Genomic DNA, 18,201 nt, shown 5'->3' on the forward strand with positions numbered 1-18,201 from the left:
CAGCCTCTGAGCCTCGGTTTCTTCACCTGTAAAATGGGGTGAGACCAGTTTCCGCCTCCTGGGATTGTTGGGAACCTGCATGAAGTCATACATGTAAAGGGGCTAGAATAGTGTCCCGTGCCTGTGATGGCCGTGTCGGGGAACAGGTGGGCCCCGGCCTCTGGTCCCTCTGTCTGTGGGGCCGAGTGAGTCCTCACAGCATCACTGTGAGAATTAAAGTGTCCCACGTAGACGCCGAGCACAGCGCCTTTCACGCGACAGGTTCTCGGGAAACGCTCCTTCTCCTACATCTGCCCATCAACAGTTCTTGCGTGCTTTCTTCGTGGCTTGTACCGCTAGGCTGCTGAAGGTCCTCAGAGTTAAGCAGAACATAAAGCCTGCTCTTAACCAGCTGACTAATTATTTTGAGGAAAAAAACAAAGCTTAAGGTCAGTCAGCGCCTGGTTATCAGCACAGCTGGTAAGAGAGGAAAGAATTTAGTGACTTGGGAGGGATTGAGTTGGGAGGAGCTTGCTGGGGATGTTAAATTAGAGAAGGGTCTGTTAAGGATAAATGGGGTTTGTTCAGTCCGTGGGAGATCCTAGATATGTGGAGCTTTTCTAATGGTTTCGAGTCTCTGATCTGGGAATGTTTTGCATTCTGAGGTGTGAAAAAGGGCTTTGCTTTGAGACTCTTTTGGGTGCGGTGTCAGGTGAAAAGAAAACCACACAGTAGCTTAGTAAACAATGAAATGAAAATTTATGACAAGGATGCACGTATCTCAGGCAATTCACGTGCAGCCCAGGCTCACAGGTAGCTGAAAAAATTCCAAGACGGTCTCAGGAATCCATCCTGCCCCCTGTCTGCCTGGCGCGTCCTCTCTCTTGCCTCTGAGTATCTGCGTGTCCTCTTGAGGGTGTAACTTCATGCTTTCTTCCTCTGTTAATGACTTTCACTCTCCGGCACATATGTGTCTGAGCTTGGCAGCTCCGTAGCTCCTGAGTTCACACGTCTTCAGTTCCAGAGATTGCAACTGGCTAAGCGTTCGAGTCCCAGGCGAGATGTACAGAGGGAAGACTGACCAGCTTGAGCTAGGGTGGTCCAGCTCTTATGGCCTGGGAGCAGGGTTGGGGGCTGCTCTGCCGGGCCCGGTGGTGTAGATGCCGCTGTTCAGAGTCTAGCTTGTAGTTGAGGGCACTGTTCTCTGCAGGGCATGGACTGGGCAGGATCCCAGTGGTGATTCCAGGAAACCCCCAGCCCTGCAGTGGATCCCTGAGGAGAGCTCAGTGAAGGCAGCACAGGGAGATGGGTTAGGGCAGTGCTGTCTTTAGTCCTCTTCAGATATTTTGATGCTACTAGACGAAACCCCAGGGAAGAATTGCAGGATAAATATGATCTGGCAAATGTGAGAGAGGCATTTTTGATAAAGGAGTATACAGATGGTGATGAAGAGTGGGTCCTGCAAGCGTAACATAGATCCATAAACATTTTTAACATTTTTTGCTTATAGCTATTGGCAGTCCTTCAATTTCTGGGCAAGGTTGATTTTGTTTGTATTGTAGCAAAATAAACAGATACTCTGCCTACCTAATGTGAAGAGCTGACTCAACGGAAAAGACCCTGATGCTGGGAAAGACTGAGAGCAGGAGGAGAAGGGGATGACAGAGGGTGAGATGGTTGATGGCATCACCGACTCGGTGGACACGGGTTTGAGCAGGCTCCAGGAGACAGTGGAGGGCAGGGAAGCCTGGCGTGCTGCAGTCCATGGGGTCTCGAAGAGCCGGACACAACTTAGTGACTGAACAACACATGCAGCATAATTCCCATTTTAAGCCTTTTTGAGTATATAATTCGGTGTCATTACACGCATTCACACTTGTGCAACCGTGAGCACCACCGTCACCAGCACTTCCGTCTTGCCTAACTGCAAGTCTGCGTCCATCAACGCTGACTCTTCTCCCCTCCCCCGGCACCTGGCACCCACCACTGTCCTGCTTTCCTGGCGGCTCTGTGGCAGAGAATCCGCCTACAGTGTAGGAGACACAGGAGATGTGGGTTCGATCCCTGGGTCAGGAAGATCCGCTGGAGGAGGGCTTGGCAACCCACTCCATTATTCTTTCCTGGGAAATGCCATGGACAGAGGAGCCTGGCGAGCTACAGTCCATGGGGTCACAAAGAGTCAGACACGACTGAGCAACTAAACAGCAGCAGCATGAGTTTGACGGCTCTGGGGACCGCACGTCAGTGGGATCGTGCAGCACTTGTCCTTTCGTGACTGGCTTACCTCACTCGGCATAGTGTCCGCAGAGTGCGCCCGTGGTGTAGCATGTGTCAGACCTTCCTGTCTTTTTCAGGCTGAATCATTTCTCATTGTAAGAATGGACCACATTTTATTTATCCACTCACCCACTGAAGGACGCTTGGGTTGTTTCCACATATTTGGCTATCATGATTAATACTAGCAGCCCTTCGTTTCTGAGGTATAGATGAGATTGTTTTCTACTTAGAATCACCAGGAAATCGTCTTCCTGATGGAAAAGACCGTAAAGACTAGCTTGCTCCGCCCTCTTCATTTCATGGAGGGGAGTGAGCCACCGAGGACACACCGTGTCTGCTCTGAACTCATTTGCCATTTCCCTGCCCACTTATCTAAAATTATGGGAACTTTAGTAGTTATAAAGAGAGTGGCCTCAGTGGGGGTCTTTTTTCTGGAGGGTGTTGTAGACCTCAGTAGATTTGGGAAGAATCCCATTGACCAGTGGTTCTTGAACTTTTTTGCTTAGGACTTTTTGGTTTCAAAATACATGTCGAGAATCCAAAAGAACTTTTTATTGGTGTGGTTATATTTGTGGATATTTATCATATTAGAATTTAAGTCTGGAAGCTTTTTGAGATATTTATTAATGTATTTATGCAAAGTAACTGCATTTACTGAAGTGCTATAGTGTGTGAAAGAGTAGCATTGTTTATGTTTCTGCAGGTATCTTCAGTATCTGGCTTAATAGAAGAAAGCTGATTTCTTGTTTCTGTTTCTGCATTTTGATTGCTATGAACCATTGTTTTGGTGGAAGTACATAAACATAGTCTGGCCTCACACAGATATGTACTCGGAAAACAGCAGAATATTTTAGTGCCTTTCCAGAAAACTGTGGCTATTCTTTGAGCCTACACTGAAACTCAGCAAGTGGTAGTTTCTTAACGGTTAGTGGCGATGTGGTCTCTGACGCCGTGTCAGAGGACACCTACTCTCGGTTATTGCTGTTCAGTCGCTAAGTCGTGTCCGGCTCCTGGAGACACCCCGTAGACTGCAGCCCACCAGGCTTCTCTGTCCTTCACCATCTCCTGGAGTTTGCTCAGATTGATGTCCATTGAGTTGGTGATGTTTTCTCTGTTACATGAGGATGTTTTCAGCTTATTCTGCACATTACTTGGATCTTTACTGACATGTGATTTTATGACATCATGGTTTCCTAAGTTGTGTAGATCTTCCGAATGTGGATACACTGCATTATACACCAGGAGATCACGTTCCTCGGCGTCATTCCCAACCTCACTGGAAAAGTCTCTGTTGAGAGGCCATGAAGCTCCTAGTGGTGGATGCATGTGTTTGAAATTCTTATTTTCACCTGGAAGCACAAATTGTGTCCTTGGCAACAAATGCTGTCGTTGTTTACCTGGACGTGATGAGGTTTGTTCATTTTTGAGGAAATGTTGGTCACATTCTCAGGTCTGGGTAATTGTGGTTCGCCTCTCATTTCTTCTTCTGTGTGAAGACGGTGGCTCCCTGTAACTCACGGCTCAGACACCTGTCATGCGTTCTTCCTGCTTCACCACACAGCAGGTTAAAGAGGTTTCCTCCAGAGCTGAGATCTAATAAAAGTAATGATTTTTACTGCTTCATCAAACGCACTCTTAAGTGAAAGTAGCATTCTATAAATTGTATTTATTTATTTTTACCGCTAGTGTGTAAGTGAAGAATATAGTGACCAAGAGTCCAGTTGGGTGTCACTGCTTTGATTTGCACTAAGATGCCGACAGCTTGACCTCCCTTTCATTTGCACCGTTAGTGCAGAAAATGGTGAATGATGACACAGTGTCGTGAAAATAGTTTGACCTCGTGGATGCCCTGAGAGAGTGTTGGTGTCTCTCAGAGGTGCACATCGTGGGGTGAAGCTCGCTGACGTCAGCCCTGTGGTCCTGTCCTGTGGGAGTCAGAGGGAGAATCTGCCTTAACCCTCGAAATGGAAGGCATGACGGAAGTCAGGACTTGAGCTGACATCGAGGTCCTCCCCGGCACCCTTGTTGTAACTATAAATGCGCTCAGCCTTCCTGGGGAGGGAGCCAGCCCTGCAGAAGTACAGGGTTGGATGTTGAGTTTCTGAAACCACGTCCTAGTGGTTATCTGAAAACTATTTGGCATTTTAAACTCCCATCTATCCTTCTGGACACTGAAATTTAATATCACGCAGTTAACACCAAATGATGGTGTCAGGCTCTTGAGTCGTGACTCCATCTTTGGCAGCGTGGCTTTGGAGCTCCTCCCAGCTGAATACCATCGCCTCAGAGCAGGGAGCGCTGAGGAGCACATCAGTCTAGAAGATGATGCATGAGCCTCTGAGATGACCTGCTGTTCAGCTCACTTGCTTTTCATGTTGGAAAACCAGAGTCATCCATCAAGCTAAACCTAAAGTGCTTTGAGTAAAACTCTGCACTCATATTTTGACATTTGCAAATCGACGGGTCTCACGGTACCCTTCTCCTCTCCTTTATTTTTAGCAATGGAAGAGTTAATAGTTGAACTTCGTCTCTTTCTTGAACTCCTGGACCACGAGTATCTCACCTCAACTGTCAGGGAGAAGAAGGCAGTCATCACAGACATCCTGCTGAGGATACAGTCAGCCAAAGGTACGTCTGTCTCAGACTTCTCGTCTGGTTTCTGCCATCTCCTTTGGCCTCAAGGGCTAAGTCGCTTCAGTCATGACTGACTCTTTTGCAACCCCATGGACTGTTACCCACCAGGCTCCTCTGTTCGTGGGATTTCCCAGCCAAGGATACTGGAGCGGGTTGTCATTTCCTTCTCCAGGGGATCTTCCCAACCCAGGGATCAAACCCTCATCTCTTACGTCTCCTGCATTGGCAAGTGGGTTCTTTACCACTAGTACCACATTTTTGTCTCTAAGCCATCTTTAATTCACATCTTTCTAGAACACGTTCATGAATGAAGTCATTTACTCCTCAAGTTGTCATCGAAGGCCTTACTGTGTGCCAGGGGCTGTGTGAGTCTCTGGGTTTAGAAAAATAAAGCCTTTAAGGAGTTAATGGAATAGTGGGTTCATTGGGGGTCTCTAAGAGCACCCAACATTGGGAGATTTGCTGGCACTCAGCGTGGAGTTGTATTTTCTGATGGCTGGGATTCATCACAGAGGTTGTAAGGACACACAGACAGGTTATAAAGGAAAAAGACTCCAGCCGAGTCTGGAGGGTTCCATGTACAGGCTTCCTCGTGCTCCTCCTCTCACGAGGCTCACACAGGTCACACTGTCTGCTCAGTGACAAAAATGCAGCCACTGTGTGCCTTGTTTCTATTCAGGGAAGCTCCCTAGAGACTCAGTGCCCAAGGGCTTTCCTGGGGGCTGGTCACATAGGCACCCTCTGCCTGGCACATACCCAAATCCCAGACTCACAGGAAAGGAGGTTTGTTGGTCAGGGTTCCCCAGAGGAACAGAACCCATGGAGCTACAGAGTGAGGTGGAGAGGAGATTTCTGATAAGGATTGGCTCGTGTGGTCTCAGAGGCTGAGCAGTGACACGACCTGCCCTCTGCAGGCTTGAGGCCCAGGAAAGCCGGTGGTGTAATTACCAGACTGTAATTCGGTCTGAGTCTGAAGGTCTGAGAACGGGCGGTGGGGGAGGAGGGTTGCGTCCTGTGTGCGTCCTGATCAGAGAACCAGGAGCACCAGTGTCTGAAGGCAGGAGAAGACGGACGTCTTGGCTCCAGCCCAGAGAATGTGTCCACCCTTCCTCGGCCTTTCTGTTGTGTTCGGGATCTCAGCACGCTGGAGGATGTCCACTCACACTGGGGAGGACCATCCTCTTTGCTCCGTTCTCTGACTCAAATGCTTATCTCTCCCAGAAACATACTCACAGAAGCCTCCAGAGATAGCGTTCTACCAGCTCTCTGAGCATCCCTGAGCCCAGTCAGGTTGGCTCACAAAATTAGCCATCGCAGCAGGTGTTTGGCATTGATTGTGTTGATTGCTCAAACAGTTTAGGCTAGGCACCAACGTTAGACCAACCATATCAATTAAGGAGTGTTGGAAACACTTCTGAAATTCACATTCCCCAATGCCAGCCAGGGGCACAGCCTTGCCCGCAGGCCCCGGTGAAGACAGCAGACTCAGGCCTATTGTGTCCTTCCTTTGGGCACGGTGGGTAAGACAGAGTAGTGGGGAGAGAGCGTCAGTGTTGGGAGAGCGCCCGAGAGGAGGATGCCCCCAGACCCGCTTAGTGAGAGAGAGTGAGTGGGTAGGGGCCGGGGGCAGTTCCTGGAGGATTCAGGGTTAGAATCTTGGAGGCAGGAGACAACTGGATGAGATGTAGAGGTAACTGTACACCGCTTCACTGAGACATAATTCCCATGCAGTGCGCTTCAGCCGTCTGAATGTGCAGTTCTTTGCTTTTTAGTATGCAGAGCCATGATTTGACAAAGTTAGATTGGCATTCCAGAAAGTTCTGCTGGTCAGTCTGGGGGTGGGTTCAAGGATTTGGGACCAGATGGAATGAGAGCTGCCTGAGTCCCCAAGACAGAAATGCAGGATGAGGATGGTGTTTTGGGGTCAGTCAGATTGAAAGAACCAGTCGGATGGAGAGAGAACTCTATGTGCTCAGTCATGCCTGACTCTTTGTGGCCCCATGGACTATATAACCGCCAGGCTCCTCTGTCTGTGGGTTTTCCCAGGCAGAAACACTGGAGTGGATTGCTGTTCCCTCCTGCAGGGGATCTTCTGATGCAGGGGTCAAACCCGGGTCTCCTGCATCTCCCGCATTTGCAGGTGGATTCTTTGCCGCTGAGCCACCTGGGAAGCCCAGAGAGACAGAGACAAAAGTAGGGGTGAAAGCTCGCTTTTAACTGATACTGCTGCTTCGCTGTCTGGATCCTTTCACTACCTGATTGCCTGTGGATGAACTCCAGGCCCCTCAGGCTGCCTACGAGGCCCTTTATGACATGTGGTATTCCTGGGTCGAGAAGATTCACTGGAGAAGGGACAGGCTACCCACTCCAGTATTCTTGGGCTTCCCTAGTGGCTCAGCTGGTAAAGAATCTGCCTGCAATGTGGGAGACATGGGTTCGATCCCTGGGTTGGGAAGACCCCCTGAACAAGGGAAAGGCTACCCAATCCAGTACTCTGGCCTGGAGAATTCCATGGACTGTATAGTCCATGGGGTCGCAAAGAGTTGGACACGACTAAGTGACTTCCACTCACTTTCACACTTCAAAATCCCAGACTCACAGGAAAGCAGGTTTATTACCCAGACTTCTCCAGAGAAATATAACCAATGGGATCGAGCTGAGAGAGACTGCTGTGCAGTCATGTGGGCTTTGCTTCCTGTCTCTGCCCTTTACCCAGTCTGTGACCTTGAGCAAGTTACTTGATCTGTCAATGCCCAGTCTCCTCCCCTGTGGAAAAAAGGGGTAGGAGCATCTACCTCAGAGGGATGTTGTGCAGATTGACAAGATGATATAAAACATTTCCAAACAGTGCCTGACACACGGCGGATGCTGAGTAACTGTTGACTGTTATCTCCTACTCTTGCTTTTACTAGCAGAGGCAACATTTCTCATGAGCTCATCTCTGCTGTGTACACCCGAGTGTCAGTCACCTGAGACCACTGGTCTGAACAGGCCACAGTCTGGGCCTCCAGCCTCTGGAGCTGCTGTCTGCTCTCCCCTGGTTTCCGTTCCTTTCCTCCTCTGCCCAGTGGGTTCCAGCACCCCTCCCCTCCATGCTTTGTTCTGAATGTAGCTCCTCATACCTTCCAATTCACTGATTTTCTCTTCAGCTTTTTATTTCTGCCTGAAACTCACCCACTGATTGTCTTTGCAGTAGAACTTCCATTCATCCTTTATCTTTCTTTTCTTTCTTTCTTTTTTTTCTCTTTTTTACTGTTTTCAGTCCTCTGCCAAGATTCTGGTCTTCATTGTAGCTTCTGCAGGTCAGAGACTTTGTCTTTTCCCAGCCTGTGACATCATGCTCAGCCCCTTATAGGTGATCATTGAGCAGTTATTTTTCTAGGTCTAGAAAGTTGAGCCCTTGGCACGTAATGTGTACTGGGCCCAAATTAGTGTCTTCCTGTTCCCTGCTCCCCACATCTCCTGAGAGTCTGGTGTACATTTGTTTGTCTTTCCAATGTGAATACGCTGGCTTGAAGGTATGAGAATCTGTCAGCCTTGTCAGCAATGAGCAAGTGTGTTAACTGCATCCAACCCCTGGATGGTGCTCGGTGCAGACTCACTAATTCCCAGGGAGGCGTCTGCCCCCTCAGTACATGGGTAAGCACTAGCCTGGGCAGAAGTTCAGAAAAGGCTGCTCGCCTGGACAGATGGTCCGGCCTCAGGAAGAATGTCCACCTTGGTACCAGCTCCATCATGCTTCCTGTCCGTGTTCTAGTTAAGTGCTGTAACCCTTTTTTTTTTTTTTTTGGTCCAGCTGTAGATCTTTCACCTGTTGAATGAAGCAGAAGAATACTTACCTTGCAGGACTGTTGTAGAGGATTAGAGAAAGTAAACATTTGTGATGTGTTCAGTGTGGGGTCAAGGAGGTGGCAGCTGTTCACAGCTTGCTCCTCTTCCTCATCCAGTTTAGTTCAGTTCAGTTGCTCAGTCGTGTCCAACTCTTTGCGACCCCATGAACTGCAGCACGCCAGGTTTCCCTGTCCATCATCAACTCCCAGAGTTTGCTCAAATTCATGTCCATTGAGTCGGTGATGCCGTCCAACCATCTCATCCTCTGTCGTCCCCTTCTTCCCCTGCCTTCAATCTTTCCCAGCATCAGCGTCTTTTCCAGTGAGTCAGTTCTTCATATCACGTGGCCAAAGTGTTGGAGTTTCAGCGTCAGTATTAGTCCTTCCAATGAATATTCAGGACTGATGTCCTTTATATTGACTGGTTGGGTCTCTTTGCAGTCCAAGGGACTCTCAAGAGTCTTCTCCAACACCACAGTTCAAAAGCATCAATTCTTCGGCGCTTAACTTTCTTTATAGTCCAACCCTCACATCCATATGGGCTTCCCTTGTGGGTTAGCTGGTAAAGAATCTGCCTGAAATGTGGGAGACCTGGGTCTGATCCCTGGGTTGGGAAGATCCCTTGGAGAAGAGAACGGTTACCCATGCTAGTATCCTGGGCTAGAGAATTCCATGGACTGTATAGTCCGTGGGGTCGCAAAGAGTCAGACACGACTGAATGACTTTTACTTTCTTTCACATCCATACATGACTACTGGAAAAACCATAGCTTTGACTAGATGAACTTTTGTTGGCAAAGTAACATCTGTGCTTTTTAATATTCTGTCTAGATTGGTCACAGCTTGTCTTTCAAGGAGCAAGCCTTCCTCATCCTCATTTGTGGTTTTGGTGCAGGTTTTGAAGTGAAGGATCATGCCACGAAGCCAGAGACCCCGAGCAGCCTGCCGGCCCCTCCCCAGATGCCTTTGCCCGAGATCCCACAGCCGTGGCTGGTGAGTGCAAGACCCACCATCAACTTTTTCAGAGTCCACATGTACGTGTTAATATACAGTATCTGTTTTCCTTTTTTCTGACTTACTTCTCAGACTCTGAGTTCATCTGTGTCTCTGCAAATGACCCAGCTTCATTCGTTTTTGTGGCTGAGTCATATGCCATGGTGTCTGTATACCACATTGGTATAGACAGTGTGACATATGAAGCAGAAATGGAGATTCAGTCTTAGAGAACAGGCGTATGGACACCACGGGGGAGGAGGTGTGGGATGAACTGGGAGGCTGGCGTTGCCGTGAGCACACTGCCATGTGAGAAGCAGGCAGCGATGAGAAGCCGCTGCACGGCGCAGGGGGCTCCCCTCCGTGCTCTGTGCCGACCAAAGTGGGAGGCGATCCAGATGCAGGGAGGATGCGTGCACACATGCATGCACACATGGCTGATGCATGTGGCTGTACAGTGGAAACCAACAGAGTTGCAAAGCAAGTGCACCTCAATGAAAATGGGAAAAAAAAATGTCCCACATTCAGGAGAATCACTGGACACCTGGGTTGTTTTTGGTTCCAGGGCGGGTGATAAAAGCCTGATTCTGCAAGAAAAGAGGCCTTGGTTTGCCCAAGGCGTGCCTATATGAGTGTGTTTTGGGGAGCTAGTAATGGTTAAGTGGGAGGCTGTAGGTGTGGCCTTCCCATAGGAGGCTGCTGGTCCTCTGAAAACTGCTGGAGCTACAGGTCCATGGGAATCTATTCTTAAGTCAGATTTTTTTTAAAAAGCCAGATGATTTATCAGCAAAACAATGGCAATAGAGTCTAGTGACATGCCCCTCTCTGCGTTAGCTCTGAATTTGAATACCCATAGCCTGAAACTTTAATATTCATTGCTATGCTTCTTTCTGGGATTAAATATCCTTTTTTTTTTCCCTCCAGAAGAAAAACATGTACATAGTCCAGGCATGTGTATTTTATTTGATCTTCTGCATTCAAAATTTGTTTTGGAATTCTCTGGCTATTTTTGTGATGTGGGCATATTCATGTTTGCCATTCATGGCCCACTCAGCTTTTCCTGCCTTTCGCTATTTTGTAATTTGCTTTCTCAGGAAAACTAGGCTGTCAATCAAAATTACAGCAGTATGAGTTACTTAGCAGCTCTCTTCCTGGTGTTTGCTTTCTGTATGAATCATCTGACCGTCTGTCCACCCGGAGAGGAGCTGCAGGGAGGCAGGGCACAGCTTGTTTGTCTCGTCCCTGCCTGGGTCCCAGCGCGGGGCCGGTGTCCTGTGGGTGCTCCGTGATGGTCACTGGAGAGGGGGCGGAGCGAGCTCAGTGCTCACTGGGTCCCCACCACCTGTCACAGGTCATGTTTGTCCCCTTTCACTTATAATTTCATGTAATCCCCACAGCCTGACCTCAGAGAGCCCTGAAACACCTCTGACCATGTGAAGGCTGTGTATATCCACTTTACAGAAAAGGAAATGTGGATCCACTGGCAAAGGGGCAGCTCAAGGTTAGGGGGAAAGGCAAAAGCAAATTTTTGTAGCCTATTCTTTGGATTTCAAATCCAGTCTTTTCCCAACAGTCCTGTCAGTATTTGTGGGGGTGAGGCAGCAAAACTGACGTGAGCACTCACAAGCATTCACAGCTGGGAGAAGGTTTTTTCAGGAACCGTGAGCCTGTTTCTGCATTGGGTGCTGGGGAGGCAGCAGGGTCCAGGGTGCAGTCGGGAGTGGCTGCCTGCTTCCAGGCATCAGCTCTGACCCTTGCTGTGTGGGTTCAGACTGTAGCTTTCACATCTCTGTGTCTGAGATGCCTCATTCTGAACCGAGTGTGCTAATGACATCACCAACTGGATGGACATGAATTTGAGCAAGCTCTGGGAGTAGGTGGTGGACAGGGAAGCCTGCTGCGCTGCAGTCCACGGGGTTGCAGAGTCGGACACGAGTGAGCGACTGAACTGAAGTGAGCTGAGTAGTACTTAGTGAGCTGCTGTGAGTCTGAGAAGCGGCGCTGTGCCGCACGTGCTGGGACTATCTACCTGGCGTCTGTTACGCTCTGGGCGAGAGCCGGGTGTTCCTGTGTAGGCCAGTGCTTCTTAGAGTTTTGGGGAACTTGGTAAAATGAGCATTCTGGGCTTCCCTGGTGTCTCAGTGGTAAGGAATCCACCTGCCAGTGCAGGAGATGTGGGTTCCATCCCTGGTCTGGGAATATCCCACATGCTGGAAAGTAACTAAGCCCGGGAGACACGACTGCTGGGCCTGTGCTCTGGAGCCCGGGAACCACGACTGCTGGGCCTGTCCTCTGGAGCTGGGGAACCACGACTGCTGGGCCTGTCCCCTGGAGCCCGGGAACCACGACTGCCGGGCCTGTCCTCTGGAGCCCGGGAGACACGACTGCTGGGCCTGTCCTCTGGAGCCCGGGAACCACGACTGCTGGGCCTGTACCCTAGAGCCTGGGCGACAAGACTGCTGAGTCTGCGCTCTAGAGCCCTGGAACCACCGCTACTGAGCCTGTGCTCTAAGAGCCTGAGAGCAACAGCTACTGAAGCCCTTGTGCCCTAAAACTCATGCTCCACAGCACGAGTATTTTCCTGGTAGCTTTTCAGGGCATTCGCTACTCATCGAGTGAGCCCATCATTCTGTAAGCTGCCTCTGGTAAGTTGGCTTCTGTCCAGCTGGTCGTGTGCTGTTGCACGCTGACTTCCAGGAGATTTGGCTGGTGGTAGGGATGTGGTGGGTAGCAGTCTATGCCAGGCAGAGAGCGTATCACAGATTAGAGCACAAGCCCGAGAAAGACCCCGAAGGACTGAAGCCTGCAGGCCCCTCTGTGTGGCTGAGTGATAGGGTTTGGGTGGCTCCTCCGTGGGTGACGCCGGAACACACTGTGGTGGGGGTTAAACCTTGAGGGGCCGAGGGCCTGCCTGCAGAGCAGATCAGACCATCCTTAGAGCAACTCTAAGTGACCAAAGGGGATTTGTTTCTAATGTGAGACTTAGGATGCTCCAACCTGGTGTTATTTCATTTATTTGAGCCACAATTGCATTTTAAACTCTTTTATGGCATGCATCAAAGGAATACTGCCTTTTATCACAGCTGTGCGTATTACGATCTCTGAGAAATGAGTCCTTTTCTGTCTTTAGCCCTTTTAAGTGTTGAACATTGCTTTTTGCAATCATTATCAAGTGTCTCTTGACATCTTTTTTCCTGGACACTTCAGAGGCTAGGCAGGCAGGTGGGGTCACATTGGCTGCTTTTCTGAGTACGCTTAGCATCCTGTCACCCCCCATTTCAGGCCTGACAGGCCCCTAACTGAGGGCCCTCACCTGGCTCTGTGAGGCCCTCTTGGGTCAGCGCTCCCCTCTGGTTGGGTGACACCTAAGTGAGCTCCACCCGCCCCCCCAACAGAATGTGGCAGAGACCAGATGGACCTCTGTGCCCCATTGCTGGTGAATCACGCTCAGGTGATAGAAGTGAAAGGCGGGGGAGGGGGGACCCAGTGGACCTCTAAAATGTATCCATTGGGGTAATTGCAAACTTTATGCCCATGGATCGGCAGTGCCTCTTTTTGACATTCTCTTCACTGCATGAAATTTTAACCTTCTGAAGATGGTGTGTGTTCCTCTCCTTTGTGTTCCTCATGTCCCAGCAGAAAACGCCGGGACAAGCGCTCGAGGTCAGGGCCACATCAAAAACCCCGCCTTGTCACACCACTGACGCTTCTGTACAGGAAGGGAACAGTGCACGTTTCCATTTTGCCCCTAGAGTCCATGCGTCTGCAGCCCAGGGTCCTGGATGAGCCAGCGACCCCTTCGGTGTGGCCTGTAGGTCAGGCGGTGGGAGTGTGGGCCTCTGCTCTTCGAATTCACAACCGCTCTCAACCCTTGAGGTCACAGGGCGGGGTGCATTGCCTTTGACAGCCCCTCCAGCTCCCTCGCTCTCCTGGGGAGACTGGAGCAAGCCAAAGTATGCATATGCATCCTGAAAACATTTCTGGGAAGGGCTGCGCTTTTCAACAGATTCTTGTTTTTGTTTCGCACTGAGAGCTGTGCAGCTATCAAAGGCCTGGTCCTTAGTTAGCATGCAGCCGGTGCAGAGGGAGCGTTTGTGAAGGAGGCCGGTTCATCCGGAAATGGGTCCCATCTGTGTTGACATTGGCCGCCTGGCCCCACCGCCCAGCCCACCAGCGGGGCTGATACAGACCCCTAGAGATTGTGCTTCCTGCCCTCCCCTCCTCCGCTCCAGAGTAGCAGGGGGTCCTCGGGCGGGGAGACCTCTCACCTCCTGCTGAGCGAGAAGAGCAAGGACGCTTCTCTGGGGGCTGTAGACAATACGGGGTGATGAGGTATTTTTTCCAGAAATGTTTTTATTTGCTCACTTAAGTGGTCACTCCAGTATTCTTGCCTGGAGAATTCCATGGACAGAAGAGCCTGGTGGACTACACAGCCCACGGGGTCGCCATGAGTTGGACATGACTGAGTTGACTTACATGGTGTTTAGATGGGGGTGTGTGCATGTGTGCTCAGTTATGTCTGACTTGTTGTGACCCCATGAATTGTAGCCCATCAAACTCCTCTGTTCATGGGATTTCCCAAGCAAGAACACTGGAGTGAATTAAACGAGACACATGTACCCCAGTGTTCACTGTAGCGCTGTTTACAATAGCTAGGACATGGAAGCAACCTAGATGTCCATCGGCAGACGAATGGAGAAGGAAGTTGTGGTACATATACACAGTGGGATAGTACTCAGCTGTTAAAAAAGACTGCATTTGAGTCAGTTCTAGTGAGGTGGATGAAACTGGAGCCTATTATACAGAGTGAAGTAAGCCAGAAAGAGAAACACCAATACAGTATATTAACGCATATATATGGAATTTAGAAATACGGTGATGACAACCCTATATGCAAGACAGCAAAGAGACACAGGTGTAAAGAACAGACTTTTGGACTCTGTGGGAGAAGGCGAGGGTGGGACAATGTAAGAGAATGGCATTGAGACATGTGTATTAACCATGCATAAAAGAGATGGCCAGTGCAAATTCGATGCATGAAGCAGGGCACCCAAAGCTGGTGCTCTGGGACAACCCAGAGGGATGGGGTGGGGAGGGAGTTGGGAGGGGGGTTCGAGATGGGGGAACATGTGCACTCATGACTGATTCATGTCGATGTATGGCAAAAACGACAATATTGTAAAGTAATTAGCCTCCAATTAAAAAAAAAAAGAAGACTACTGGAGTGAGTTGCTATTTCCTCCTCCAGGGGATCTTCTAGACCCAGGGATTGAACCTGCGTGTCCTGCATTGACAGGTGGATTCTTTACCACTGAGCCACTGGGAAAGCCCCATTTAGATTGGATAGAAGATAGTAATTTATTGTTTTGATGTTTTTAGGCCAGACCCTATGTAAATATGATGAATTACTATGCCAACAAGTAATAGGTTATTTTTTTTATTATGATAAAACATATGTAACACAGACCATATCATTTTAATAATTGGTCAGTGTCCCATTTAGTGATGTGAGACTTTATGTTCTTGGGCTCCCAAATCACTGCAGATGGTGACTGCAGCCATGAAATTAAAAGATACTTCCTCCTGGGAAGAAAAACCATGACCAATCTAGACAGCATATTGAAAAAGCAGAGACATTACTTTGTCGACAAAGGTCCATCTAATCAAAGCTATGGTTTTTCCACATCATATATGGATGTGAGAGTTGGACTATAAAGAAAGCTGAGCACTGAAGAACTGATGCTTTTGAACTGTGGTGTTGGAGAAAACTCTTGAAAGTCCCTCGGACTGCAAGGAGATCCAACCAGTTCATCCTAAAAGAAATCAGTCCTGAATATTCATTGGAAGGACTGATGTTGAAGCTGAAATTCCAATACTTTTGCCACCTGATGTGAAGAACTGACTCACTGAAAAAGACCCTGATGCTGGGAAAGATTGAGGGCAGGAGGAGAAGGGAGTGAAAGAGGATGAGATGGTTGAATGGCATCATCGACTTAATGGACATAAGTTTGAGTAAGCTCCAGGAGTTGGTGATGGACAGGGAGGCCTGGCATGCTGCAGTCCATGGGATCGCAAAGAGTCAGACACGACTGAGCGACTGAACTGAACTGAGTTTAGTTGTGTAAAGTCCATACGTATTTCTGTGCAGCCCTTACCACGACCATCTCCAGAACTTTTCATCTTTCCAGACTGACACTCTGTCCCTAGTGAACAGGGCTCCCCTCCGCCAGCCCCTGGAGCCAGCATTCTACTTCCTGTCTCTCAGAAATGAGATTTTGGTCCCCGCCCCCACCACCTGCCTGGATGTCATTTCGTCCTTCCTAAAGTACTTTCACAGCAGCTTCGTTTTCTGTGTTTGACAGATGGGATCATGAGATTCTTGGAGATTATATGACAAAATTAGGCATTTTACCAGTTGCAGAGTGAAGACTAAGCCTGAGATTTAAAACAAAATCATTTAATTCCCAGGGAAGTCAGATGTGATCCTTCTGGATGTGAACCATGCCCTTTCTTTTCTCCTTGTCTCTTGAAGACCTCAGGGTTTGGTGTCACATCTCATCCCTGCGGCATCTTCATCGTGGAACTATGCTCTGTCCTGCTGGCATGGCCGTAGGACTCTTCCGTCTCCCTGCCTCCTGGTGGAGAAGGAATGGAAGAGAAAGTGGCTTCACGGTCTCTCATTCTTACTCATGTATAAATAAAACTTGAGAAAAGTTGAGAAAATACGCGTGAATGATTTCCCAGTGTTTTCTCAAGTACTGTTGGAATGTAAATTAAATAGTGATCAGAAGGGAATGGGTTGTCATTTGGATTAAAAAAGAAACCTTTTACTTTACCAAGAAGAGTACCTGCTCAAAATTCTTTTTTTTAAAAAAATGTTTAAATTTTTTTGGCTCTGCTGAGCAGCGCGCAGGACCTTAGTTCCCTGAGTGGGGGTTGAACCCATGCCTCCTGCAGTGGCAGCACGGAGTCTCAACCACTGGACTGCCAGGGAAGTCCCATACTCGAAATTCTTGACGTTGGGGTTGAAACCACATTTAGCAGTTTAGACCTTAAACTTTTGTTCCCTGTTGATGGTCAGGAAGCTTAGCTGATGCTGTGGAGTGCTGCTGCTATCCTCATGCCGTGCTGGTGGAAAAGGGTTTTGCCGATGCGTGGCAGAACTAGAGCGTGGGCCCGCTTCTCTTCTGTCAGATCCTGTCTTTCGGCTGCTGCTAAAGAGTCCACCTGCCAATACAAGAGATGCAGGAGACACGAGTTCAGGCCCTGGGTCAGGAAGATCCCCTGGAGAAGGAAGTGGCAACTCCCTCCAGTATTCTTGCCTGGGAAATCCCACAGAGAGAGGAGCCTGGTGGGCTACAGTCCATGCGGGGGTCACAAAGAGTTGGATACACTGAGCCCGCACGAACTCACGCACCTGTTCTTCCTGACATGTGTGTGCTGGGCCCATCACACAACTTCACTTTTACGATTTTAATCACCGTAACCAGAAAGACAGAATCTGGACATACCCCTGTGCGTACAGAATTAAAGTCAGAAAGAGTCCACATTCTCAGCTGGGGTTTTTCTCTGCGAAAGTCAGAACTTCTGGTTCACTGGCGTGTCTGGTGCAAAGGACTGAGTGATAAATTGGGGCTGGCGGAGGGGAAGGTGGTGGGGTGGGAAAGTGCAGTAGGGGAGAGGAGAACGGAGGAGTGGGAGTGGAGACAGAGACAGTACAGATGCGCCTTCCTCCTGAGGAGATGAGAGGGCACGTCCCGCTGAGCTGCAGGAGCTGGAAGCCTCAGATTGCGCCCAGTGACCTTGAAGGTTGGGAAGGTGCTTTCCCTGCATCTTAGCTGGTTCAGCCACCACAGCGGTAGGTGCCCGGGCCTTGGTCCTGGCTCAGGGGTGCAGTCTCACTGCCACAGTGCCCACCCAGCTCGCTCCTCCTCCTCCACGAAGCAGCTCGGCCGCAGCAGGGACACTGGGCGACATCTGTCATCCCCTGAGCCTCAGTTTCCTCGTTTGCAAAATGATAGTCAAAACACGAACCTCTCAGACTTGTCTTCTGAACAAGAAAAAAGATACAGAAAGTCACCCAGAGCAGTGTGTGACACGTGGAAGGCCGTCTGTGAATAGTGGTTAATATTGTCATTTTGCTGAAATAATAGCAAAATGGTCATTGTATTTGTGTTGTCTTGTTGTTCAGTCGCTCAGTTCTGTCCGACTCTTTGCGACCCCATGGACTGCATGCAGCCCACCAGGCTTCCCTGTCCTTCACTGTCTCCTGGAGCTTGCTCAAACTCATCGCCATTGAGTCGATGATGCCATCCAGTCGTCTCATCCTCTGTCACCCCCTTCTCCTGCTCCCAATCTTTCCCAGCATCAGGACTTTTTCCATGAGTTGGCTCTTCACACCAGGTAGCCGAAGTATTGTAGCTTCAGCTTCAGCATCAGTCCTTCCAGCACACATTCAGGGTTACTTTCCTTTAGGATTGACTGGTTTC

At 49.3% G+C, this 18,201-nt stretch overlaps 1 protein-coding gene across 1 annotated transcript in view; it reads left to right on the forward strand.

Annotated features, from left to right (window-relative positions):
• The window catches only part of AFAP1 (actin filament associated protein 1), a 152,155-nt gene that overhangs the window by 51,975 nt on the left and 81,979 nt on the right, over positions 1-18,201 (forward strand). The window contains exons 2-3 of the mRNA XM_065914448.1: positions 4,756-4,884; positions 9,615-9,712. Of these exons, the coding sequence (XP_065770520.1) occupies positions 4,758-4,884; positions 9,615-9,712 (225 nt within the window). The 5' untranslated portion in view covers positions 4,756-4,757. The remainder of the gene's footprint in view (positions 1-4,755; positions 4,885-9,614; positions 9,713-18,201) is intronic.

The sequence above is a fragment of the Muntiacus reevesi genome, chromosome 22 (genome assembly GCF_963930625.1).
Source record: "Muntiacus reevesi chromosome 22, mMunRee1.1, whole genome shotgun sequence".
In the NCBI taxonomy this organism is placed as follows: domain Eukaryota; kingdom Metazoa; phylum Chordata; class Mammalia; order Artiodactyla; family Cervidae; genus Muntiacus; species Muntiacus reevesi.